The following is a 27,669-nucleotide window of genomic DNA, read 5'->3' on the forward strand; positions in this document are numbered from 1 at the left end:
GGTAAGAATTATATATTTCGCGTTTTCTTCTGACCTCTGACCTTAATGAGCATAAGAATTTAGTTGCTGCGAAGCAACCTATTGATCAGTTCGAGGCGCTGAGAGCTGTGTGGATTCGCAGTGCAATATTATTTGAATGGTTTGAACGCACGCATGAACGGTCATCAATTAGAGCAACCGGCTGTTGTCGCGCCGTGCTTATTAAATTAACCAAAATTGGGCCTCTGAGTGCTAGTTCATCTCTCATTCTTTCCGAAGGAAATATGGCAAGAAACATTCGGGGAAGACTTAAGAGACGATGGGGCTATGAAATCTAAGAAAATTGCCAAAAATTGCGAAAAGTTTTAAATATCCTTGCATTGCTTGTGTGCTCTCATTTTTATGCAGTTCCAAAATTCCATGGCTTAAATAGACCGGGCAGTACTCTAAACATATGTTTAATGAATCGTGGTGGCTGTCTATTGCAGGGAAACGCTCGAAGAATGGGCGGTTTTCTCCGTTAGTTTTCTGCATAGATCGGTAACTTGCGGAGCACGTTTCTTCACTGCTTTTTATTCTACTTCGATCCCTTTTGTTGCACTTCTAGGATCACAGTGCAGGTTAGGATACCCTTCGTTTTGAAATTTTAAAACTTTAAATTTCTTTGACGAAGTTTCTTTTCAATGACCAAGGCATAGCAGAAAAATTTAAACCAAGGTTTGCTTCGCGAAAAAATCCTCTAATATCTGGACTTGTGGTGCTCCACTAGCAACTAAAGGAATGCTGAACCAGCTTTCTGCCAGATTTCTTAACTGTGCAGTCAATCTGCAATTTGCAGGGAAAAAATGTGTACCAGGAGACAATTTTCTGGAAATGTAAAAGTAAGAATTTCTGAAAAAGTCGCAAAAATATTCTAATATTCTCAAACATTTCATCTAAATAACTCTAAAAATAATAAAAAAAGATTTTGCTGAAAGCCGCATTCTTCAAAAGCTCCGCCTTAAGAGTATGAAGCCTTAACGTTAGTGGGTTTCTTCAGCGGCCTGGGGTCCTCATTGCATAGCACTTCACAGGCATAGACACTGTTCGTTTTGAATATTAAAATTTCTTCTATTATTATTTGTGAGTTTTTAGTTTGAGGAGGGGTGGAGTTTCGAGTTCAGACCTATTAGAAATTGTGCAATGACGTTATCACTGTTGTAATGCGTGTTGTTTGTGGAGTGTTTTAGTCACCTATGTGAGGTCATGTAATACTGACGTCATGGCACTCTCGACCAGTCCGAATGTCCTTGTTTTCTGCTGAATGGCGCGCTTAACGCTGTCTTTTAAAAAAGGGGAAGCAGATGTGCTTCAGACACTGACTTCAACATTGGAAGCGAGATTCAATTATTTTGCCTTCTACCTCGAATTATCTAATCACCTAACATTTTACTTCACCTCTCGTTTATGGTTTAGGCAGCTTAATGTCCAAAAGAGATTCAGGCTATGCGGGACGCCGTAGTGGAGGGCTCCGGATGATTTCGACCACCTGGGGTTCTTCAACGTGCACTGACATCACACAGTGCACGGGCTTCTAGCATTTCGCCTCCATCCCAATGTCAGCGCCATGGCCACGATCGAACCCGCGTCTTTCGGGTCTGCAGCCGAGCATCATAACCCCTGAGCCATCACAGCAGCCCTTAGTTCACCTCTATGGAACACCATATCCTCATAGAAAGTATTAGGAAGCACAGATGCCTTTCGTGAAGCCGAATGGAAACCGTATGCAAAAGCGTATCTCCAACGCATTCTGGGGAAAACGACGTCAAAGGTACAGCGTTCTGCCGTATGACTGACCCCGCATTGGTCACAAGATACGATAATGAGTTAAACTTTTGAATGCTTACTTAGTGATTTATTGTGCTGCTTTTGTATGCTATTGTACTGGCCGAGGTGGTTCCTGAGGCGCTTATCACGGGAGGCCGCAGTTGGCCCAGAGGCTCATGACGTCGCTGCCTTTGGTCTTTTCAGCGATCCAAGCCTTGGTCTCCTTGATCAGCTGAGGTGTAAAATGGTTCTTCCAGTCACCGACAACTCCTTTTCGGACGAAGCCTGCCCCTTCGTGCATCTCGGGAATCTCTGGCGGGGCGCTCGCTGGCTGGGCGGTTGTTCCAATAGCCATTTGCTGGACGCTTTTCAGCCTTTCCAGACCGTTCCCTTTGACGATGCTTCGAATGCTCTCTAAACTGCAGGCGTCGAGAATCTTCCCTAATAGCTCATCATCTTTTCGTAAAGCCGCACCATGTTCTTCGCCAAGAAAATCGGCAATCTTAAGGACCTGCTCTTTGAAGTTGGCCTTGAGATCTTCGTAAGTGATGAGCAGAACGTTCGAGTCATTTCTCCACTGGTACCAAGGAAGCAGATGATCCAAGTAGTCACCGTACAGGAGCTGAAAATAAATATTGATAAAAGCAAAGTTATAAAGAAGAGCTAAAAAGTGCACTCATGTGGGCATAAGTAAAATACTGCGTTTACAAACACGATGTCGAAAATCGCACACGTGTTTAATTCATTGCAACAGGCGGTTCGCAGAGAGGTCATTTCCTGTCCACTTATTTCCCGCTTTATGTGTGGCCAGTTTTAAACAGGCAAAGACTGCAACGAAACAATGGTGACCGAAAACAGTCGGCAAGGGCTGCGAAGGTCTAAAAATCGAAAGCAGTGACCTCAGAGACCTCATATAGTGGCTTACTAGCAACCCACCGGCCGATTCGAAGGCAGCGCGGCCAGTCAGGACACTTCAAAGTTACTGGCCACCGGTATTGGGGGTGCTGAAGGCTGCCGTACTGTGGCGTGGCATGACCATTGCAGTTTCCTATTTTAAGTATTGGAAAAACGAGGACAGCAGCCAGAGACGTGATACGACATCGTGTTCGAAATATTTTCGCTGTCGTCTTCGTTTTTCATGCTGCTAAAATCACAATGAAAACCAGTTCACCCAATATCTTGTTCGTTGCAGGTTACCCATACGTATTTCATTAAACACGTGGATTCAACGAGTGCATCGAAGGCCCGCCGCGGTGGCTCAGTGGTCACGGCGCTCGGCTACTGATACGGAGTACCCGGGATTGAACCCGACCGCGGCGGCAGCGTTTCGATGGAGGCAAAACACAAAGGCGCCCGTGTGCTGTGCGATGTCAGTGCACATTAAAGATCCCCAGGTGGTCGAAATTATTCCTGGGCCCTCCATTACGGCACCTGTTCCTTTCTTCTCTCAGTTCCTCCTTTATCCGTTCCCTTACGGCGTGGTTCGGGTGTCAAGCGAAATATGTGAGACAGTTACTACGCCATTTAGTTTTCCCCAAAACGAATTTCGATGAGATATGCACGATAGTTTCCGAACTTAGTGCTTACCTTACCCGAGATGAACAACCTGATGTACCTCTCGAAGGACACGTCAATGGTCTTAGGAGTCAACCCCTTGAGAAAGTGGTAATAGGAGACAGCGACATCGTATGGATTCCTGGCCACATAAATGTACTTCGCATGAGCCACAGGCCGCAGGGCGACTGGAGGCAAGTGGCTGACGGCAGGCCCATTCCTGGCCACCGCTTCTTTGGATGTGCCTCCCGTTAAGTCGAGAAACTGCGTCATCAAATCGAAGCCGCCGTCCTCTGAGGGCGGCTGGGCCCGCGTGAGGATGTTGCAGACAATGTGCTGCGTCCAAGTCGTGCCACATTTGGGGAAGCTCACGAGTAGTATTTCCCCCGGTCGGGGCTTGTACCTCATGCCCATACGCAATATCTTTTCGTCGAAAACATTGTGCATCCATACGCCGTCAACGTCTCGATAGGACTCAATGTCCATACTTGTAATAGCCCTGTATACTGAAACGAAATATGAAAAAAAGCAAAACGTCACATCGTTTAAAAGGTCAACTTGCTCCAGAAAAGAAAACGAAAGGAGGCACTTCAAGGTAATCTTTCTGTTGAGGAGAAATCCAATTCCGAGGTTAGGTGAGTGCACGGCAATGAACGTAAGCATGTGAACTTTGGAAGCACTTGATTAGACACGAAGCCCTGGCAGAGAAAACTCTTAAATTAAAAAAAAATTGCTAATATATTGAACAAAGGGCAACACCAACTCCCAGAAGGTTAGTCAGCAGTGAGGACATGGTGCCACGTGTAAAGCTCAATCTTTGCAAGGATGTATTGATGGAAGTGCCAGCATCTAGGTGCAGAGAGCATCAGCCTCCAATCCCATGGCCCCAGATACCGTTCCCCATGCAGAGTAGCATGCTAGTGAATTTTAGACGGCGGCAAAATTGTCTGTTTTTCATTAAAGGGTTTCTCTCTCTAGCTCTCTAAAAACCTTCAGCACATTGGTGTAGGTGATTCTCTAACGGCAAGTGCAAACACGAAAAAAAAGGACATACAATCGATTCTCACCGTCGCAAAGAAGATGATCTTTTGAGATAGTTGCTCAGCAGCTTCGCAAGCAAGCTTCTGGCTGTTTTAGAAGCAATCCGGCAGACTGAAAAGCAGCCTCCTCTGTAAGTACTTCTAGCGGATGTGGTGGTCGCTGACTGCTGCTCTAAAACCTCACGGGACATACGTACTCGTTTCGCCGGATGTCCCCTTTGAAAAACATCTGCAATCTGCTACAATGTTTGATATCGCGCGTGTGTGTTCGCCGCTGCAGAAAACAAGAAAGTGACATCATATTTTTCTTACGTTGTGTTTGAATATCTGTGTATGCATCATACGATTCTGTATTGGTAATTTTTATTTCGGTACTCTTGACAACAACGTGCCCTTCATCGATCCCGTAGTTTAACTTAACGAAAGGTTTAAATGTACGGTAGCGAGTGAACATGATTTAGAAAACGTACAGCGTGGCATACCAACAAAACATTGCTGCAACCGTAGCAACACTGTTGGGGCAATTGAAGGAAAAAAAATTAGGTCCAATATCTAGCATCTTCAAAAACAAAAACAAAATGAAATAAGCAGCTATCCACTTCATTTGAAAGCACACCCATGAAGAGTTTTAGAGCAATGTATCGATAGATTGCGGTGCTTTTATAAAAAAAAACCCGACTTTCATCGAAAGCAGACCTTTTAATAACCTCAAAAAGCAACAAAAGAAAATAAATTTGTCGTCACGACAACATTATTTTAATGCAAAGAGCAGTGCTGGGGGTACCTATGGCATGGCAGTACCACGACTCACCTCAAAATGGCGATTGCTGTTTACTTTACGTTCTTGATATCCCGAGCTTACCACGTTTACTGTGGCAACTATCTTCGGGGCACTAATCCCTCTACGCCATTTCCCACCGTGGCTCCCCCTTACATTTTCATGGGTGCCAAGTAACACACCAGTGACCCTCCCGCGAAGTCAACTTATCAGAACCGCCAACAGATGGCAACACCGCTGACCCACGACGAAGTAAACACGTTAAATGAAAATATTTTGAAATCCAGTTTTCTCAGCAATAAATTCGTCTTTTGCTTCCAAACAAACATCCTCATAGCCATTTGGAGACATAATCGATTTTTACTAAGAGCAAGAAATTAGACAAGCTTGTCTTCAGTGACACCTTAAAACATGCACAGATAAAATCGTAAAAACGTATTCCTATTAAATAATACAGGAGGGTCCGCAAATGTTTCATGGGCAACTGATGAGGTTTTAGAATCCGACGAGTTTAAAGGCGTAGAAAGCTATGGGCGTAGTAAGGTCGTATTAAGGCAACTGATTGCACATGAAAATAAAGAAAGGCTCACTTTAAGAGCACAGTAAGAGGAATAAGCTTTGTGACTTTCGTATGCTGTTGATAAAAAGCCTTACTGTTAGAATGTTGTATTCAGATGTCCTAACATTTATGACCTAGGATATGAAAAGGTCATATTACTCATTTGGGTGCAAAAGTTGCAAATTAATTGTCTTTATTTCAGATAAACAACCAGGGAATTTTCTTCGAGTGAGCGGTCTGCCTCTGATTCGTGCAGGCGCCACCTTGGTCGGGAAAAAAACTTTCTGTCGTTACGAAATTGAGACACTTTAATATGAAACGATATTGTTTCTCGACCTAGCAACCAAATTTGCACAGTTCAAACAGTTAAATAGGTAACAATGGTCGGAAAGTGTACTGTTAAGGTAGCCACAGTATTCAATTGTTTTTTTTTCACATGTCGCGCATTCATTGTAACTTCGATGTGGAGCATTGCATGATATCGTCTAGAATCCGATATAGATATCAAAAATAATATCATTTATTAGCTGCTTTTGTCAAGTCAGCGCAGACGATGAAACTGAAACTGAATTCAGACCGGCCTCGGGTCGATTTCGCATTCATTTGGGCCATTGTAATTGGTCACTCAGTTACACCCGCGGCTTTCCATCGTCTGTGGGAAGCGACCCGACCATTGGGCGGTTGGCGACCAGACCTCACCGTTGGTTGCGATATGCAGTCAGTTGTGAGGTGCATCGCAGCACTCTTTCGACAGCAGGCGACCAGTCCTGACCGCTGGCTGCCATGTGCTGCGACGTCCAGCCAATGGTAGGGTCCGGAAGCCAACCACCCAATGGCCGGGTCGCTTCCCACAGACACTTGAATGTCGCGGGTATATCTCAGTGAGCCAATACAGCAGGCCAAATGGACGCGAAATGGAGAACGGAAGATGGACAGCTTATAGAATACAGCCCCTGATTTCTTGTCTTTTCATATGCAATCCCCTCTGCGCTGTCCTGTTATTTGCTAACCTATTCTATACGAGTGCTATAGATAAACTACAATAATTTGTGAAGAGATGTGTGGCAGACATTTCCTGCACAGCGAACGTTAACAGCCCATGGGACAGCAACTGCGCTGTAGTAGAGTTGCCTGAAAGTGCTGTGAACTCCTAGCTTCCTGTTGCACAGTGCGGATGCGAGACACTTGCTCTCGACTGACAGTCCTCTTACAAGTGGGCTGTGGGATTCAGAACCTAATGCAATGACATGAGTCGAGTGAAAATGATTCATTCATTCCGAGTAAGTCACAGACAATTCCTTGTTGATTTATCACCTTCCAGCTCTAGCTCTTTTCATGGCAGGAGGGGACCGGATGGAAAAAATCAGGTGAAAGAAAAAAGTGGCAGTGGCTTAGCTCGGCTATGCCAGGATATATGTAGCGAAAGCAAGTGTGAAACTCCTCGGTTGGCTTTGTTCACATATTCCACACCGTATGAAGCACAGGCATAAACGTCCAGTGTGACCTGTAGGTCCATGTTTGATTTCAGCACCGAGGCTATCCAATGAGTGGAGGGGTCGCGTCAGTCTTACGCCAATTCTCTGGGATAATGGCACGTTGTTCTTCGGCTTCTTGAGCCCGCCGCTGAAGTCTCTTGTCGCATTCCATCGTTCATCACGGGCCGTCTTCAGTGAAGCAGCTGACTCAGGTCTCTCCTCCGGCTGCTGTCGCTGCTGCTAGCGGTAGAGACACCGGACGTTAAACGTGCCTGTCTCGCGGCGGCATATTCACGGCGGCGTTTAGCCAGTCGTTCGGCGCGCTGTTCGTCTGTTTCCTGGGCGATTTGTTTCCTCTTCATCTCGTTCCGCTGTCGTTTCCAGGCCTCCTCCAGCTTATCAGAATTTAGCCGTCCATACTGTCACCTCAACTGTGGTTGCGGGGCACGCCAGCTCTCCTTTTTAATCCTGTGACATCTTACCACGCATGCGACGCAGCTGTAGAAGCGAGCGATGGCGAGCGCAACGACGAGGAACGCGGTGTCACGTCCTACCAAACGGCGGCGGCGGCGAGAGCGGCGCGGTGTGGCGTCATGCCAGATAGCGCGGCGAGCGCGCGAAGCACAGCAACCTTCCGCGGCGAGGTGCGCGTTGTGACGTCACGTGCCTCAATGGAGTACCGCCACGGCGAAGTCGCGAGTTTGCGGCCAATAAAGCTTTCGCTTTAAAACGAACGCGTCATACTGAGTCCCAGCAGCGTAAGGACAGCATAGATGCTGAGTTTGCTAGCCATGTCAGGCGTCACCTTTTCACTCAACCAGTTGCAAACATTAAATATCCACACTCTGATGGAAATGCGCTTGCATAAACCGAATGCGAGCTAGTTCGCTCAGATACACACATAAATAACACAAATATTTTGTGGTTGTGAATAGTGCAAAAATACCACAAGACAAAGAGTTAAATTGTTCGAAAAACGTGTCGTTGCTGCTACCTCATCTTTGCAGAAGACGGGAATGACACCGATACTTCATTCCCAATGCGTGAAATCAACGAGGACATAATAATCAAGCACATTCTGCATGCTTGTGCGTGCGCTATGTGTTTCGTTACTTTGTACTCGACCTTTACGGGCTAGAGAAGCAAGGCCATGTAGGGAATGAATAATAAGGTCGACAACTGTTAGTGAAGCAAGTGTCAGCGTGGTTAAATGAACTTGGATGTGCTTGGTTTCCGACACCTGTAACGCCATGAAACAATATATCACGTAAAATGAAGTGCAGAATCAGAAGTGGCAGTGGCAGTGGTGAGCGACAGACACGTCTTACAAGTTTTGCGCACTTTTTCCAGGACACAGCGGCCACCGTCAACGCCTTCCAGCAACCGTGTGCTATTCCCTCCGTCAGCAGTAACCGGCCACGCCCCCCGCTCTCGACAGTTTGGCAGTGGCAGTGGTGAGCGACAGACACGTCTTACAAGTTTTGCGCACTTTTTCCAGGTCCGTTCCTGTTTTGATGAGGCTGTCGCCTCGCTTCGGCCCTGGCCCTACCGGAGCTGAACAAGATGGTTTAAATCGTCGTCTTTTCTTCGACATCCAGGACACAGCGGCCACCGTCAACGCCTTCCAGCAACCGTGTGCTATTCCCTCCGTCAGCAGTAACCGGCCACGCCCCCCGCTCTCGACAGTTTGGCAGTGGCAGTGGTGAGCGACAGACACGTCTTACAAGTTTTGCGGACTTTTTTCACGTCCGTTCTTGTTTTGATGAGGCTGTCGCCTCGCTTCGGCCCTGGCCCTACCGGAGCTGAACAAGATGGTTTAAATCGTCGTCTTTTCTTCGACATCCAGGACACAGCGGCCACCGTCAACGCCTTCCAGCAACCGTGTGCTATTCCCTCCGTCAGTAGTAACCAGCCACGCCCCCCTCTCTCGACAGTTTGGCAGTGGCAGTGGTGAGCGACAGACACGTCTTACAAGTTTTGCGCACTTTTTCTAGGTTGGTGCACTTTTTCCCCTCATTTTAACGTCAGTGTAACTGTCTTACCGCCACTGCTGCTGCCAAAACTGTTGATACGCGAGTTCAGTACTTTGAAAAATGGCCAAAGAACTTCAGAAATTGTTTGAGGACCTTAAGCGTGAGATGAAACAAGAGTTTCGCGAGCTAAAAGAAAGTTTCGAGCGAGAACTCAGGAAGGATGTCAGAGATATTAAGGCCAGCATGACTTTCATAAACCAGTGCTATGAGGAAATGAAAGCTTCCGTGAAAAAAGTTGAAGCAGAGAACGAGGCTCTGAAAGAAAGTATAAGCACGTTGAAGGAAGAACGCGAAGCTCTCTATGCGCAAGTAAAAGAGCAGGAATCCCGACTTATGCAGAACGAGCAACACTCGCGGTGCCTGAACGTCGAAATTAAAGGAGTGCCACGGGTAGACGGTGAAAACCTGCACGAACTGACAAAACAGTTGGGTGAAGTAATCGGGACGCCTCTGAAGGACACTGACATTGAAGTCTGCCATCGGGTCCAGACCGCCGGAAATTCTACCTCCCCTAACATAATTGTGCAGTTTACTCACAGAGCTCCGCGTAACTATTTCTTAGAAAAAGCAAGAAAGCACAGGCTAACGGCTCGTGACCTCGCGATAGAACAAGATGATAAAATTTTTGTCAATGAGCACCTGTGTCCGGGAATGAAACGCCTCTTCGGTGCTGTAAATGCCGCGAAAAAGGAACGAGGATGGGAATACGCCTGGGTCAAGAATGGAAAAATCTACATTCGCCAAACTGAAACATCAACAGTTATTCCTATCACTAGCAAGGATCAGCTCTCTAGGATTGCTTAAAATGTTCCAGTTTATCTGTACAACTTGTATGCTCTAAACATGGATTTTCTACCACAGCAAATTCATAAATTGGTCAAAAAGAAAAAACCTGCCCTATCTTTTTTTTCATCAGAACGTCCGATCTTTAAGAAACAAAGATAATGAAATGCATGCTTTGCTAGAAGTATTTGAAATGTCTTTCACTGTGCTCATGCTCACTGAAACATGGTATGAACGCGAAACGGCTATATTCTGCCCATCTGGTTATCAATGCTTCTATCGAAATCGTCACGACAAAAGAGGCGGTGGTGTTTCTATCCTGGTAAAAGATAACCTGCTGTGTGATACCGAAGAGAAATTCTGTGCTGTCACTCCTGATTTTGAAGTGCTTACCTTACGACACCTTGACAATATGTTTTGCGTGGTCTACAGACCGCCATCTGGTACCTTTAGCCGTTTTTTGGCCTTCCTTGAAGAACTTTTAGAATATGTGACGGAGCAAAAAGCACAGATCTTCTTAGGTGGAGACATGAATGTGAACATGATTGTACCTACTCCTTACCAGAAAGACTTGAGCCTTACCCTTTCTACTTATGGCCTATCTAATGTAATCACCAACCCAACGCGTATCACAGAACAAAGTTCTACATTACTAGACGTATTTATTACCAACGTTAACACATACACTACATTTGCTGGCACTCTTTGTACAGGTATAAGTGATCATCTGGGAACCTTTTTATTCGTAGACAAGCAATTTCCCATCAAGTGGAATGAACCAAAGCCCACATATCGTCAAGTTATTACATCTTCAGTCTTGAATCATTCCGCCAGTATGTTGAAAAACAAACATGGGATGCAGTATATGAATGCCGTGAGAGCAACACAGCGTACCTTATCTTTATAAGTATACTTAAGAAAATATACCACCAGCATTTTCCAGTAACACAAGTAAAAAAGCCAAAGAGAGCGCGAAAACCTTGGTTAACGAGAGAACACCTGAGAATGGTCAAGCATAAAAATGCGTTGTATGCCAAATTTGTAAAAACTCAAGATCTAAATATACTTGCAGAATTTAAGAGCTGCCGGAATAAACTTACGTCTACGCTGAGGAAAGCTAAGGATTCATACCTAATAGATATGTTCGATGCTGAAACTACACTGCGTCCAGATGCAGCCTGGCGCAAGTTGAACTCTTTGGTGCGTCCCGGTACTCCTACGCTTACACTTGGCACATTTAGGCATGGGGAAAAAGAGCTCTCCGGTGTTCCATTGGCAGATGCTTTCAATCACTTTTTTATTCAGCAAACGAAAGATAATGAACTCGATGGGAGTTCCATTAGAAACTACGCTCAGTACGTGCGAGGAAACGATAGGATAAGTTCGCTGTTCTTGGCCCCGACTGAAACAGCTGAGGTTTTCTCTTCCATCAATAACTTGAAGAATAGTAAAACGCTGGACGTAAATGACTTCCAGATATTGCCCGTAAAATATGTACTTGACATACTGTGCCCGATTATTACCTATATTTATAATTTGATTCTCTCTACTGGGGTTTTCCCTATAGGAATGCAAATTGCTCGAGTGATACCCATTTTTAAAAAAGGTCATAAGAACCTTTAAAAAAGGTCATAAGAACCTATTCACAAACTACCGACCGATTTCTATACTGCCTGTGTTTTCCAAAGGCATCGAGAAAATAATACATCACCGAGTGGCTGCTTATTTTGACGAAAATCACTTATTTCTAGATTTTCAACATGGATTCAGGAAGAAAAGATCTACAGAGACAGCACTTCTAACTCGAAAAGAAATTATAATTAAGGCATTCAGTGAAAACAAGCTCACCATGGGTATTTACATCGATTTTACTAAGGCCTTTGACCTCATAAATCATGATATTTTTCTTTTTAAATTGGAAAGGTATGGTGTGCGGGGCCTAGCGCTAACCCTATTACAATCTTACTTATCTCACAGAACCCAATATGTAGATATAAACACAGCATCCTCTCCTACCCTCCATATAACATGCGGAGTGCCCCAAGGAAGCATTCTTGGGCCTTTGCTAATTTTAGTTTATATAAATGACATCGTCTACAGCGCTAGTAATGTTCAGGTTGTGTCATTTGCAGATGACACAACTTTTTTTGTCACAGGTATTTCCGAGGCCGAGGTTGAAAGCAAAACAAGCGAAGCCCTTAATAAACTGCACTCATGGGCAGATGCAAACTCCTTGCGCATAAATCCGTCAAAAACACAAATTCTGTTATACCTCCCTAAGGGAAAGAAAATATCTAGGCCTCTCAAAACAGCCTTAAACAGCCAAACAATAGAGCTTGTGACTTCTGTAAAAACACTGGGCGTTATCTTTTCTCACAACCTAACTTGGGATGCGCACATAGAACACATTTGTTCGAAAGTTTCCTCAGCTCTAGGTATACTTGGTCGCTTTAGACATATTTTTCCAGTAAGGGTAAAGATGTTGCTCTACAACGCGTTAGTACTAAGTCATATCCAATACTGCAGCTTGGTTTGGGGAACAACAGGGGTAACAAATCTTCATAATTGCATTTGCTGCATAAAAAAGCCGTCCGGTCCATAGCAAATGTGCCATTCCTTTTCCCCACAAGAAATATCTTTATAAAGTATGATATCGTTCCAATCTTCGCGTTATACTTTTACAGGCTTCTATTATGCTATAAATACTCTTCACAACAACGTGACAATCCCTTTATTGTACTTGGACAACTGAGAGAAAATAACAGCTGCCGTAACACTAGATACAAAGAAACTTGGATCACTCCAACACCAAGAACTTGCTCTATGAACCAGTCCTTAAGTTACAACCTTCCCCTCTTGCTAAACAAACTTATCCATGACAATTTTGATATTACCAGAAATTCAAAACACAATATCCGTGACTACTGCCGAGACAATTTCAATCTGTGAAAGAAGCAGACATGATATATTTTAGTATATTTTAGTGATGTAAAACATTTGCTTTGAGTACATGTGTGTATTGCGACTTTCGTTTTGCATGTGTGTTCGCGCTTCGCGTAAATGTGGATTTGCATCAGATACCCATGACATTACTAATTGATGTAAATGATGTGACCCTCGCCTTCCTTCTGTACTGCCACTGTCTCAAGGAGTCGGGACCTCCAGTCAAGCTGTTACCACAGCTTTTAGTCCCGGCTCCCCCTTTGTAAGAAAGGAAAATAAACTTGAACTTGAAACTTGACTTGAAAGCTTTCGGTTTGTGCCATCAATATGATGGCACTTCATGATGGCACACATGCAGTGCTCCGACAAGGAAATAATTTTCTTTGGCGGAACGAAAGCGTGCAGTAACTGCCTCACTTCTCGGTGGGCACCGCGTCGAGAGGGTAGAGAATTTAGATTGAAAACGAAAGAGAGAAAGAGCGCTGAAGCATAGTTTGGAATGTTTTAATACGATAGCGGCGGGCTTTTCGCCTCACCATAGTTTCACCAATTTTCAGTGTCAAGAACTTTTCTGATGGGTCTAGACGGTGGTGTCGTCACAGGTGTCACGTGACCACAAAGAACTGACTACAGAACACCATTCACTACAGACAAATTCAAACCCCTAAGTGCAAAGAGGATAACGAAAAATATGCGTAAGCATTGGGGGTTCCGTTATGGACAAAAAGGCGGCGTCAGTCGTGTCCCAAAAAGGCGCAGTTGGTCGGGAGAGTGGTGACAGAAATAAAGAGAGTTTCGCCTAAAAGAAAAAAATAAATGGTCGAGTTGAATCACATGACAGTCATTTGTGTCGCGAGCCGCACATATACTATTGCCATCAAATGAAATGCGAACAGCGGAGCAAGTGGCCAAATGTCCATTTGATGCCATTTGCCTGTCATCAGACACAAGCGCGCTCTTTCGACTTGCGATTGTTGTAGCGAGAGCTACACTACGCTACCAAGTCGAGCATTTCGCCGCGAGCCTGGGAGGCCGATAGTGCGCATGCGCGAAACCAGAGAGGAGCAGCAGGTGCACGGCGCATGACGTCAGAGTTCGTCGCCGCCGCCGCCGCGCAAGGAGCCGCGCCGGCCCGACAACGCCCGCCGGTGCCGCGCGTGAATGCGCATGCGCGGCAACCGGAGAAGGGCAGCAGGTGCGCGGCGCATGACGTCAGAGCTCGGCCACCGCCGCGGTTCCGTGTGGGGTCGTGTGGATAAACTGTGTATGTGCGGCTGTGTGTATAGCTGAGCTAAGCCACTGCCATTTTTTTTTGCTTCCGTTTTCTCCGAGAGTCGTTTTCGCGCCTTGCCACTGCAGTCCTATAATTTTGGGGGCGTTAAGACGATAAAGTTCTTGCCACCAGAAACAAGGATCCAGCGACGGACACGTTGGACACCGACCGGAACCCGACCTGCGTTTTTCTGTGATCGCATCGCGAACAGCCGCTGATAACAAGTTGATAACATATAGTAAAAGGTCAAAGCGCTACAAGCCAGGGATCTCAGAGCGCTCACTCCATCCACGCGGCCTACAGCCTCTGCGCCAGCGAAGCCGGGCTGCGCTAGCTGCGATCAGTGGAATGTGTATTTGTGGCGCTCCAGTGGCAAAGCGAGAAAACGAACGTCAAAGAAAACAGATGCAAAAGTATCGCAAACTGGATGAGCGCGTTTATCTGATGATGAAATCGACAAGGTGTAAGCTGGACCTCAGACCACGCACATGCTGTTCGCATTTCATTTGACGCCGATCGTACCTCTACACCACTGAGGAGCGTTCAACAATGTTGCTAACGTGTTGTACTCTTAGAAAAAGTTTCAGCATCGTCCAAGTCATTAGCCCACGTGGGGATCTTTAACGGGCCACATGCGCCACGCAGCAGAGGGTGCAATTTGCGTTTCTCCTCCATCAGAATTGTATGACGTCATAAACAGCAGTCTGTGGAACAGACAGGAGCACGATACTAAGCGCAGTTGTACGATCGGTTTATTTACACTCTAAACACGAATACGCCTATATGGGGACTAAAAAAGGAGTAAGCTGTCCTCTAGTGCACACCTTTTATAGAAAGCAGTGCGCTACAGGACAACTTCCTCCTTTTTTACTCCTTTCTGTTTAGATGCACCGTCCATATTGCGCATTGCATGCGGGCGACCGGAACGCACAAGCGGAAGAATTTCCGGATGGCAGGAACCGGCATTCTGAACAATGTTGATGAAATTCAACTTCTGCACTGCCGTGCGGGTCAGACCAATGGACGGTTTGCAGTTTCCGGCTGTTTTTCGGTGATGTTCAGGAACCTCCTCCTCGTTTCTGCTAGTGCAAAGATAGCCGTCTGCAAAGCGAAATGAGAGGGAAGGCATAGATGCTCGTGTGCCTCTGCAGTGAAAAAAAATCGTTGGAGGCACTGAGATATCTCGTAACTGCGGGAAGGCGAAAGCCGTTTGCGACTCATTGCACTGATTTGAATTTTCCGCGCTTGAATTCATTTCACGGCAGGGAAGAGCAGCTGGCGCGAGCTTGGGGCCACGTGACCTCACGTGACTTAGGTGGTGATGTAACGGACGAACGGTCACCGCTAGGTGGCGATGTAACGGACGGACGGTCACCGCGAGTGCGACCCATTAAAGGCTATCGCCTTAATATATTCTTCACTGCATGGTTCTATACTACGATGATTCAGATCGACTACGCCAGCCACTTCGCGAGGTCAGCGTGGCTGCGCGCTGCGCCATGGCACCACCGCTCCGCCAGCTGTGCGCATGCATGAGTGACGTCATAACCCGCAGCTAGTGAGAACGCCGTGCGCCTCACCGCTGTGCCGACGGCGGAGCAGACGGCGTCCGCCTCGTCAGTTGTGCGCATGCGCGGAGTGATGTCAGAGCAAGCAGCTGGTGTGCGTGCCACACGCCTACAATACGCCCGCGTTTCGAGCCTTCAGCGTGGCGGCGCCGTGGCCACCGTGGCAGCTGCCGGCGAAACCGAGTGGGGGAGGAATGGAGAGGGGGAGACAGTGAATCCACGTCCAGGGACGAAGATGGAGAGGAACGACTAGCGAAACGCAGCGGCGAAAGACTGACTTTGCAATTCGACTGATCGAGTTCCACTAGGTCAGCTATAGCTATCGCGTTACTCCAGGTTTAACCAGAGCTAAACCACAGACATTTTATTTGATCCGTTTGTAACTCTTAGGAGCCGTTTGTGACTCTTAGGAACACCGGCCACGGTGGGGACCTGTTGCCTGACATTGCTGGTCGCAGTATATGTTTAGGAGCACTTTTAGGATTTATAAATTGTTTTATGAGGACACATTTTCCAACTTAATGCCCAAAGTGAAACACATGTTTTCACCAGCAGACCATTCGATAGGCATGAGCACGCAGCTGCAGGTGTGGAGAAATTATAAGCAAGCTGTTACATTAAAGTCACCCGTTTGTGTGGGCCCGCATGATGCAGTTATGTTTCTCCGTTTCCTGTGTGCGGAGAGGGAGAGTGACGAACAAGCTGATCACATCAGAAAATGATAAGAATTATTCACCCTCATTATTTTCATACTCTGAGGCAGTAAGTTATGAGAAGCTTCACTTTGGGATAACCCAACTTAAAAAAAATATGTAGAGCAGTCAACATAGTCCAGCTGTTTTTCACCTTTCATTGTACAGCCCGTAGGAGAATTGACATCTGAAACAAATGTTGTAATGATGAACTGTCGCTGCACAGCAAAGCATCATTTGGAAACTGTCTAGGTGCTGAACATGCATGTGAAGTAGACAAATGTCTGCGTCTCTAACTTACATGTGATGGATTGCATGCTTGCATATAGAAATATTGCACTGAATGGCTGACTTATTAATTGAGAGGGACGTCGGTGGTTTCAAGAAGTCCAAAATGCTGCAAGGACAGCAGAGGCCGTTCTTGTGGTCGTTGGGTTCAATATCCGCAAGGATGAAGAGTAATAAACATGCTATAAAATTACTAGTTTTAAAAGGCCAAGGAACACATTGTGTTCACAGACATCCCAGATTTTTTGGTATCACCAGTGTCTTTGGGACGGTTTACCAAAGTCAGTTAACGTACAAACTATTCCGCAGTGTTCACACCAAATCTAAAACTGGATGCGAATGCCTTTCGTTCAAAATCGCACAAGACTTAGTGAAAAGAACTTCTAGGAAATGCTGAAAACTCGGATCAAGCCTTTATGTGTGCTGGAAAAGCCGAAGCATGATTTTTACGCTCTATCATGCTATTTATTATAATTTTATAATTCACTATTTGTCACTCGGATCTCCTGCATTAAAATCATTTATTACATGCTATGCTTTATAATTTGTGCCTGCAAGAGTTTTTGCAAGACAAAGGTTATATCACAAGTTATTACCGACACGACAAGAAGAATTTCCGATTAACCGCCGATGAACTTTCTCATTTTGCAGTTAAACAGTGTGCAGTGCAGTTAAACAGCCTATGTGAAGAGTTAGTTCTGCTTTTGGCTGCGGTCTGCTTTCTGTTTTGTATTTGTGCCTGACTTTGTGTTGCGGTGCCTGAAGCAAAGTTGTGCAGCAGGTTTTGATACTGTGTTTGAGCTTGAGGTTTTCATTAAGAAAAACAAGTGGTAAGCTAATCTTCTGCCTAGCTGCTTGTGTTACGACTTACCTACCTTACCTTCAACACTTTGCATACAATGCATATGTTTTATATTTCCACAACTCTGTACATATGCATCAGCAGCTGCGGTGCCAGACATTGGGGACATCTGTCCGTTCATTGGCTGGTGGTTCTTCTTCGACTAGGCTCTGGGCACAATGCTCACGACAGCAAAATGGCTACAGGCTCTCCTCTGCCTTGATGGGAAGTCACATTGATTTATATTCTGAAGCTAGTGAGCATTAAAGAGATGAAATAAAACAAAGTATTTATTTTAGTACTTCTTTTTCATTACATATAGCAGCAACCAGCATTGGGAAATCAAGCACAGGATTTCTTAACATTCAGGGCGGCAAGTTACATATAAATGGCATGTAATATGCCACACCACCAGGCAGGCTGTGAAATGCATTGCGTGGTTAATTTTGTGAGTGAGTGAGGTTTTTGTGCACGTACCGAAGCCTCAGTAAATGGGCGCACCCTCTCTGATTGCTGGAATAGCTGCTATGTCACTTGCCTATCCATGCCCTTGACGCACTTTAGTAGAGATTTTCAGCCACAAAGTCTAGGCGCGCATGCTCGTTGCAATTCGTACTGGCAGAAACGTGCCGCATGTGCCAATTTTAGCGCAACTAAAACGCGGTCCACCTTGCTTGCAGGCAACGGCAGCTTGAGCGGTGCTGCCGCGGGCCAAGAAACCCTTGCAGCTCCGATGCAGTGCACATGAAAGCTTTGAAAAGACTAGAAAATCACAAAATATTGCAGATTGTATGGTGTCACGTCTAGAAACGATACATGGGCAATGAGGGACACCGTAGTGAAGGGCTCCGGGTTAGTTTAGACGGGTTCTATCGCACAGCACACGGGAGCCTTTCGCGTTCCGCCGTCATCGAAACGCGGCCGTCGCGTCCCGGATTGAACCCGGGTCCTCCGACTCGGTAGCCGAGTGCCCTAACCACTAGGCCACCGCGGATGGTGTAGAAAAAGTACCTCAAGTCCTCCGAGGATTTGCATGATGCAAGCTCTTCGCCGTCGCAGCAACTCAACTACAATGTGCGCAGGAGTGCGCTCGTATACGTAATGCTAGACTACGGTTGCTGGTAGTCCATACATTCAGCGCCTGGTAGCGCGAAACCTCTCGGAAATATGTGCCCTAACATACATTAGAGATCAATGTAGCAGCCGAGTAACAACAGGTGAAGATTTTAGCGAGTGAATGAAGCGTCATAAACTTCTTCGCGAACAGATGATGTACTCCGAAACGTTCGCACTTTCAACGCTTTTTCGCCATTATTTCAAATACGAAACGTCGAGCGCGGACATAATAATGCACGTACAGCATGCTCACCTTTTTTTACGACTTTATTCGCGCGTATTAACGCATGAAGAGCCGAATTTAAGCTTGTCAATTCCGCATTTCAAACAAAGCGCTGTACACACGCATCTCGCCGAATGACCCGGAAGTCGGAGTACCCAGCATGCCTTGCGGCTAATTCAGATTGGACACCACCTATTGTTGCGATGGTTGCAGTGATCGCGACCGAAGAGAGCACACGACGTTGTTTTCGCGATGTATACATTGATGATTTTGATTGTGGTTACTGCATGTACTGTACTAGAAACCCGCCGTATTTGCGGCGTGCTTTTTTCCGGAAGCGGCGTTTTGCGCGCGTGAAATGATCTTCGCTGCAAGCCCGTCGGACTGTCTTGCCCCGCTGCAATAAAAGCGCCGCCACCATTGCGCATTTTGATGCGCCATAGAGTGCATTTGGTAACGAAGGTTGCTCAGATTACGAGTGTGCCGGCGGGACTGTGTAACATCTTTGATGACATCGGTGTGCATTACAGATATCACTTCAAGACTTCTTTCTTTTTTGTTCTTTCATGTTTTGTTGCCAACTTGCTGCACAGTGCGAGACCGCATGTATGGAGAGCACAGCGACAATTACTGTGCTTCTCTTACGTCCTGAGGTACGTCTACAGACGGCAATCTGTCTGAAAATTTTCCAGAGATGCCAGCGTTGGGCTGATATAACCGCTAGACTTGACATTTATACTGGGTGTGAATTCTTTGTTCCATGCGATTGCTACTTTTCGTGATTCCGAATTAGAGGCACGCAGGTGTGATTCACCTTTTATTCAAATATGTGGGACATCTAAAGCAATCTGCATTCCTCGTAGCTCGCCGTACCCGTCTTGACCTATGATCATGTATTGGTTTTAGAGCTGAATTTCTATATTTACCATGTTTGGGGACGCCAATACACGCATGCGAGTTTCTTTACGTGGTTTTTATTAGTGTTGTGGTGTTACGTTTTAAAAACATGGAACATATTTTCATTAAAAAAATTGTAGGTCGCTCCTTTCATCGGATGAGCTAATCGCATGGTGTAAAATAATGCCTACGTCGAAGACAGTGAGCAGCAATCAGTTGCACCATTTTATCTGAACTTTCCCAGCTGCATATAATGGGGCTAATTAAGGCTGTGAATTTTAATTAAGGTACTTTTTGCGGCGAACGACAAGACGTCGTACTTAAATGACTAATTAGAATTTTGGTGTCGCCCGTTGAGACACTTGTTTTCAAGCTCTGGCTAAGGTAGTTACGGGAAAGTAGGCTTTATGTCCTGAACAAGTGATTTCGGCAATTTGTCCAGCACAAGAGTCTCGTTCATCCTTTGGCTCTTGTAACCCTACCAAGAGTAAAGGGCTTTTGAAAGTAACTTGAGAAAATGGGGTGTTGTCGTCATCCGACTTGCTTGTTTATTGTGGCCCCGTAAAACCTGTGGGGACCTGCCCTGCAGCCCCCTGTGTTTGCTTCCCCGCGAGGCACCGTGCAGCAGCAGTCTCACCCCGAGGATGAACGCATTCCCTTGTCAGTTGCATTAACTGGCAAGAGAGGGGGCCAGCGTCGCTGCGCGGGAGATGGGGCTTCGGCTGGGATCGTCGGCGCGAGCGGAAGTGTCGTTCACGGCTCCGCTCTTCGCCGGAGGGGCGAGGAAGCGACGGGGAGACAGGCTCCCGTACTCGTCCCGTCCGGCCTTCGGAGTATATAACCTTGCCCTAGCGCGGGCGAACATTCGCTCGGAACCTTGCTGGTGAGTCGGATGACCTTGATTCATTAGCGTACCTTGTTGCTAGCTGACGTTATTTTTGCTGTAGCAATAAATGCCTGTTTGTGTCAGCCAATGTGTCATTCCTTTCTTCCCTCAGAGCAAGGCCCGCCGTGGTCAGCGAGCGCTCGGTAGCGTACGCGATGACGGGGTGGGATCCGGGCGGCTTTGAACAGTGTCAGCCGCGATTAAGTGGGGAGAACGTATTTATCTCCCCATGTCAAACCTCACAAACCTTACGTGTTGTTTTTCTAATTTCTTGCCCAAGACAATAAATACTTACGAAATAATCAGGCGTCATAAAATCACACCCTTCATTTGTGGTAACAAAGGCATACACTAAAACACCCCACCAATGAATACAACGTGTCATGAACATTTCATTTGCTTTACCCCTGCTACAAAATCAACTGAGCTACTACAATATCGACGTTACTTTTTAAAGTTTAAATATGAGTCACTGCAAGCTCAAAAGAACTGGAGTTTGTCCGCTCACTACTTGTTTTAGAAATTTTAATTCTGAATGCTTGCGGGTGAAAAACTTTAGTCATTCAGAACTGCAAAGAAAGTTGTCGGCGCCTAAGTTCGTTGGAGCGCCAAGAATTATTTTTATATATAGTAACCTACTCTTTGAAATAATTGCGGTCAAAACACGTTATAGATAAATTTTCTGTTCTTTATATCAGCCTATGTATCGAACGTCAAGGAAGCCCAAAGTCCCGCCACAAATTCATAACATCACTGCCCTGTGTTTTTTCTTCAATCCAAGCCTTGGTCTTCTCCATTTGCTCCCGTGTGAAATAACCCTTCCAATCACCGACCACTCCTTTTCGAAGAAAATCGGATGTATTGCGGATCTCCCCGCCGACTTCTTCATGATTCTTTAACGCTTCATTCGATTCCCCAGACGCCGCGCACAAAACATGGGTGGCCCTTTGAAACCGGTCCACCGGGTTTTCCTTAATAAATGTCCTCATATTGTCCAGTCTGCATGCCTCTAGAACTTTACGAATTAAAGTTTCATCTTGGCGTAGCGCTGTGCCGTGTTCCGCACCGAGAAAGTCGGCCATCTTGAGTACTTCTTCTCTGGTGTCTTGTTTCAGTTGTTCGTAGGTAACGAAGTGAATGTTGGAGTCTTCTCGACGTCCATACCAAAAGAGCAAGTGGTCAAAATAGTCGCCGTAAGGAACCTGCGGGAAGGATACATTTAACACGTGAAAAACAAAAACGCCGTGCATTTAGTAAGGTGACAAATAAGATGCGAATAATAATTTCAGGTACATTTGTCCGCACGGGGGTACAACTGCACCGGTAGACGATCCCTGATAAACAATTTAGACATTCAAAACCATTTAAGACATCAATAATGATTTCTTACTTGAAGGCTGGTCTACCGGCCGAAACGCTGCTATAAATCATGTTTCATTGCAGTATTCTTTTTAACACACGCATTTGAGCGTGTGAGCAGGTGTGTTCGCAGAAAGTAGACGGTGACATGCCGAACACATAACGTATTTGTACTCGCGTTAAGACTGGCGTCGAAACGTCAGTGAACACTTGTTATAATTTTCAGCGTGTCAACCTACATTGTAAGCATATACCGTTTTATTCATTTAAGGCACTTTATATATATATATATATATATATATATATATATATATATATATATATATATATATATATATATATATATATATATATAAAGTGATTTTTGGCAGCTGATTTGGTCAATATAATATAAAATCACCAAAAATTGAAGAAACATAACAGGATTTAATTCACGACGTTTCGGCTGGAGGCTGGGCCTCCAGCCGAAACGTCGTGAATTAAATCCTGTTATGTTTCTTCAATTTTTGGTGATGTTATATATATATATATATATATATATATATATATATATATATATATACGACTACTTATCAAATGAAACGCTCTCCACTGCTGCCAAAACTTTGCAGAGGGAACCATTTAATATTATTTTCTTTATTTTTCGCAAGCTGCACGCCTGTGAAAGATAAGTTGGGAGGGAGGAAAATATGATGGAGGAAAACCTTGATATGTAAAGCGGTGGCTTAGTTTACTTGGATAGAGTGGCTACAGCTAGCTCACGGAAGTGCTAGATGAAAGGGTTTTAAGAGATTTTGTAACAAAAAAGTTAAAGTACCAAACAGAACAACCTAGGCGCACTCCAGAGCTTCGCGACGTCTTACTTTGTTCCTTATTTTTGAAAAGAAATCGTGTTTCCCAGGCACAAAATGACCTTACCATTCTTTCTAGTGGAGATCAAAACGTAGCAGGCATCACTTACTTCGCCAAAAGAGTTCTATACTCTTGCAAAAATGTTTGAAATGTCGCGTGCGCAATCCTAGACGCTGTCCCCGAAACGGATAAGCAAGGACCTTGCATTGTTTTGAAAAGTTCTCCTGTACTGGAGAAAATATTTAGCGCCCCTCAAATTTCTTGAATGAGTCTGGAAATCATTCAGTGTGCATACCTGTTTAGTGCAAGCTCCCCAAGGCATACTAAGAGTGAACATCAACTTACCTTTCCTGACAAGAACAGTGTTAGGAACTCGTCGAAGTCGACGAAGTCTTTCTGTTGGAAACCATTGAGAAAGTGGTAGAAGGATACGGCGCAGTCGTTAGGGTTCCTTGCTACGTAAATGTACTTCGACCCCTTCACAGGTTGAAAAACGCAAGGTGGCAGGTGGGTCAAAAGGGGCCCGTTTCTCAACGGGTGTTTAGCACCCTCGGCTCCCCTTGCATCCAGGAACGGGCTCATGAGGTCAAAATTCCCAATATCCGAAGGCGGTTCTCCTCTGGTCAGTATGTTGCACACGATGTACTGCGTCCAGGTTGTGCCGCACTTTGGATAGGTCACGATGAAAACGTCTCCGTCCCGTGGTCGGTACCCAATAGCTGAACGGACGTTTTCATCTCGAAATGCCTTTGGTGTACAGATGCCGTTGACGTATTTGTAGAGCTTGGAATCCATCACAATTCTCCGCCGTCTTCGGAGGAGTTACAACTGAGAAAAGGAAAAATGTGAAGGCATGTACCTGCCAGCACTTTGCTAAAGAATCACTCTACCATCGCACTACCATTGCACCAAAAATGTTTTGTCTACTGCGAAGAAAACAGGCAACGGAAATGTATTTTTGAAGAGGCAGTGTTTGCGCTAGTTGCTTGTGCATTATGAGATCGTAAAAACGCTCAAAAGACGAAGACACTGAAAGACGGACTGTCTGCTTCTAGGTTACTTATACTGCCATTATTCGGGATGTGATTTCACAGCCAGTTAAACAGGTTTCTTGGCGTCTTTAAGCCTAGTTTTATGGCTGCCCTTGGAAGCACAACTACGAACAACACAGACATGTTCACTTTGCTTATACCTCACGGCGGATTTTGATAGGGGAAGTGCTGAATTTTCGCTCAACTAAAGCAAACGATGTTTAATTCGATAGAACTGCTTGATGGCCGACCTGAGCGATAATTATCTCGCCTGCTTCTCTGACCGGAGAACAAAGGAAAAAGCCAGTTATGGCCAATGTCGACTTTACTTTCACACCACGAGGTAGAGGACTGTACTTGTCGTCTAAATTCGTGCAATAAGCGGAAGTGCGGACCAGTTTTCGAACTTAACAACACCGAATGGGTCGGGCGCGGCTGAATCTGTAAAATTAATTGGTTTTATGGGGGAAAGGAAATGGCGCAGTATCTGTCTCATATATCGTTGGACACCTGAACCGCGCCGTAAGGGAAGGGATAATGGAGGGAGTGAAAGAAGAAAGGAAGAGGTAGGTGCCGTAGTGGAGGGCTTCGGAATAATTTCGACCACCTGGGGATCTTTAACGTGCACTGACATCGCACAGCAAACGGGCGCCTTAGCGTTTTTCCTCCATAAAAACGCAGCCGCCGCGGTCGGGTTCGAACCCGGGAACTCCGGATCAGTAGTCGAGCGCCCTAACCACTGAGTCACCGCGGCGGGTGGATTAATCTGTAAAAACAGGTTTCGCGGTAAACCGCTTTTTCTATTACTTGTCTCACCGGGTCAAACCGCCAGACAAAGCCGCCTGCATATAATAACGCGCTTAACGAAAGCAGCGGGAGCGATTCGGCCTTGAATTCCAGTCGGCTTTGCGCGCTCCGGCGTCCACATTGTGACGTCACGTGACGAGCACTACAGCCTTGAAAGTCTAGTCAGTGTTCGTTATGGATCGGGTTACAATATGGAGAAAGAAAAGATACGAACATACGCGATAAAGTGATGAGCACGCTTTAAAAACACGACTGAGGCAAACCCGCGCTGTAACCAGAACGAAGCGCCTGCATTGCAAGGAGAACATTATAAGTTTCCGGCTAAGCGGCCGGTACGGAGCCCGTCGAGGGTACCCGCAGAAGGCATCCAACTCATAAAGCACTCCTACGAAGAGGTCGACGCCAGCATTTCGCGCGTAAGGAGAGCCTATCGCAGTTACGTGGTCCACACTCTCAGTGGCGTAACAAGAATCCAAGTTTTAATAGTCAGCACTTCGGACAAAGGATACGTTTACACATGCCCTAAAATTTTTTGGTTGCTAGCCTAATAAAGAATCTTCTACTATTAGAAATATTAAACCTGGCGACATTTTAGCCGATGCAATTATCAGGTTAGCCGACAGACGGCTGAGCATAATTAGGCAAGCAACCAATCGAATGCGGCTTCCTCACTAAAGTGACAAAACTCCGTCTTCAACCACAGAGAACTGCGCGCACCAATCTGAAGAGCCTGCTTTTTGCTGTTTCTTGCTCTCATTGTGCAACCTTATATTTCTGCCATTGTCATAGCCGTCATTGTAGTGTTGTAACCCTTTACTTCCTTTCGGAAACAACCTCAAGCTGTGATTTTCTTCATAAAAGCTTGTCGCAATATCGCACTTGTTGTAAAGTCCGTTAATTCAATGCCATAAAACTACAACGTGGTGTGTCATAGCGACCGTATCCTGCGCAAGCACAGAAGTGAAAAAACAGTGAAAAGCTGACAAGTCTGCAGCAAAAGCACATATACAGATACCAACTCCTGCTGACCGTCTCATAGCGGTCGACTTGTGCTCTGCTCCTGTAGTATGATTTGTCAAGACGCGCCAGTTTTATATTTATAAGCCACGTTCGTACGGGTCGCAGAACACCAGACCAAAGTTTGCATCACATCGTATTGACTTACCTGTGCAGAGCGATCCCAAGAGAATAAAAGTTCTGGTGAGCACACGTTGCCGAAGATACCGGGCTTTTATGGTCCTCCTGTTTACATAAGCGGTGAATAAAAAGCGCTCATCTGAGCCACCGCTCCTGTTTCATACGTGCGCAGTGAATCGAACGGTAACTGCGAAACAGATTCATTCCGCACCTGTCTGAGCTTCCGGCTTGTCGCAAGCCAGCGGATGCGACGCGCCTGAGTCGGTAGACAGGATATTAACGCAGGTAGCGTTCATTTTAACTTCCTCTCACCCCGCGCAGTAGAAAATAGGTCGGAATAGGCGCAAACATTGCATGAGTGTTTTCCATTGCCCGTTGAACAAAAGAACGTTCTGCAGTACCGCACGGCTGCAGCTCACACGGCCGAGATAGCTTGTACAATGGTTGCGCATTGGCACGAACTTAAGAGCAGACGAAACTTTCAACGCATGCAGACGAGGACGAACATGAAGAAGACAGCACATGCGCTAACCTTCAGCCGTTTGCGATAAAGTTGTGCTTGTCGGTAAAACTCAGGCTTCAGGATTTCGAACATCCTTCTTCCATGACCTTGAGAAGGGTCTTCCGGGAGTATCTGCGAACGTAGGCAGAAGGACACATACCCTGCTCTACAGACAACTGCTGTTATGTGCGACACGGTGACAGCCAAACTGGCGGAAACACACAAGGACGGGCCCCATGAGCTAGAAATGAGCTTGATCAGAGTGGCTGAAACAATGAAATACCCCCTTTCAGGTATTCGTCTGGATTCGGCTGCTTTTCACCGTGCAAGGCAGCTATATCCCCTGCGTGAATTTCAAAGCAAAGCTTTACTGAGCAGGAAACTTTGCCATAAGCATTGCCAGGCTGTTTATTTCTACACCATCGCTTCATTTTAACGGCTCACTGTAAAGGCATATGCGTGAGAAGCTTCAACTGCTAGGCACTCCGAGCGCATGGTGCTGACATCGTGACTACGCGTCACACCTCTGACAGCAGCTATAACTTCAGTTTATGGCGGCCATCTTGCAGACCGGAAGTCGACGACTAGCTCGTGTCAGGTGGCCTTAATAAAAATGAGCCGCAGCCGTTTGCAATCCCGCTGCATTATCCTGGATGGAGAGCTGCGATTCATGAAGGGGTCGCAAAAAACAAGGTCTTTACTCTTTGGATGCGGCTTGTTCAAATGCGTGCAGGTTTTCCTGGTATAATGACGACTAAACCCAGGGCGTGCTTTCATAGTCACTATGAAATAGCAGTGTGGTCAATGGGCGACTAAAGTAGATGGAAGGACTGTTCGTCACATTGTAAAGAAAGCAGATATCTTCCCAATCCTATAGAGCCCCGCCGTGGTGGCTCAGTGGTTAGGGCGCTCGACTACTGATCCGGAGTTCCCGGGTTCGAACCCGACCGCGGCGGCTGCGTTTTTATCGAGGAAAAACGCTAAGGCGCCCGTGTGCTGTGCGATGTCAGTGCACGTTAAAGATCCCCAGGTGGTCGAAATTATTCCGGAGCCCTCCACTACGGCACCTCTTCTTCCTTTCTTCTTTCACTCCCTCCTTTATCCCTTCCCTTACGGCGCGGTTCAGGTGTCCAATGATATATGAGACAGATACTGCGCCATTTCCTTTCCCCCAAAAACCAATTATTATTATTATTTCCCAATCCTATAGCCAGCACACGATTTCGCTAGAAAGTGCACAAACCGCT

The 27,669-nt window shown here is 45.9% G+C and overlaps 2 protein-coding genes and 1 long non-coding RNA gene across 5 annotated transcripts; 1 reads left to right on the top strand and 2 right to left on the bottom strand.

The window, feature by feature from the left end:
* Nucleotides 1-1,585: 1,585 nt before the first annotated feature.
* On the bottom strand, nucleotides 1,586-4,561 carry LOC144135417 (sulfotransferase 1E1-like). Of its 2 annotated transcripts, none has more exons than XM_077668081.1 (3): nucleotides 4,407-4,558; nucleotides 3,373-3,838; nucleotides 1,586-2,407 (listed from the first exon to the last, which is right to left on the bottom strand). In XM_077668081.1, the coding sequence occupies exons 2-3, from the start codon at nucleotides 3,823-3,825 to the stop codon at nucleotides 1,931-1,933; spliced, it is 930 nt and encodes a 309-aa protein (XP_077524207.1). In that variant the 5' UTR covers nucleotides 3,826-3,838; nucleotides 4,407-4,558; the 3' UTR covers nucleotides 1,586-1,930. The 2 variants fall into 2 exon arrangements, with proteins under 2 accessions (XP_077524207.1, XP_077524208.1); XM_077668082.1 differs by having other exon boundaries at nucleotides 1,587-2,407; nucleotides 3,373-3,845; nucleotides 4,407-4,561.
* A 3,950-nt stretch (nucleotides 4,562-8,511) lies between these two features.
* On the top strand, nucleotides 8,512-9,091 carry LOC144135418 (uncharacterized). Its single transcript, XR_013315494.1, has 3 exons — nucleotides 8,512-8,689; nucleotides 8,790-8,893; nucleotides 9,038-9,091. It is a non-coding gene; the product is annotated as an uncharacterized LOC144135418 (long non-coding RNA).
* Nucleotides 9,092-17,924: 8,833 nt separating this feature from the next.
* Nucleotides 17,925-26,800, bottom strand: LOC144133164 (sulfotransferase ssu-1-like). Of its 2 annotated transcripts, none has more exons than XM_077666047.1 (4): nucleotides 26,453-26,800; nucleotides 25,949-26,025; nucleotides 23,291-23,773; nucleotides 17,925-21,936 (listed from the first exon to the last, which is right to left on the bottom strand). In XM_077666047.1, exons 3-4 carry the CDS (start codon nucleotides 23,738-23,740, stop codon nucleotides 21,448-21,450), a joined length of 939 nt encoding a protein of 312 aa, XP_077522173.1. In that variant the 5' UTR covers nucleotides 23,741-23,773; nucleotides 25,949-26,025; nucleotides 26,453-26,800; the 3' UTR covers nucleotides 17,925-21,447. The 2 variants fall into 2 exon arrangements, with proteins under 2 accessions (XP_077522173.1, XP_077522172.1); XM_077666046.1 differs by lacking the exon at nucleotides 26,453-26,800 and adding an exon at nucleotides 26,132-26,372.
* Between the last annotated feature and the right edge of the window lie 869 nt (nucleotides 26,801-27,669).

This window comes from Amblyomma americanum, chromosome 5 (genome assembly GCF_052857255.1).
Source record: "Amblyomma americanum isolate KBUSLIRL-KWMA chromosome 5, ASM5285725v1, whole genome shotgun sequence".
Taxonomy (NCBI): Eukaryota; Metazoa; Arthropoda; class Arachnida; order Ixodida; family Ixodidae; genus Amblyomma; species Amblyomma americanum.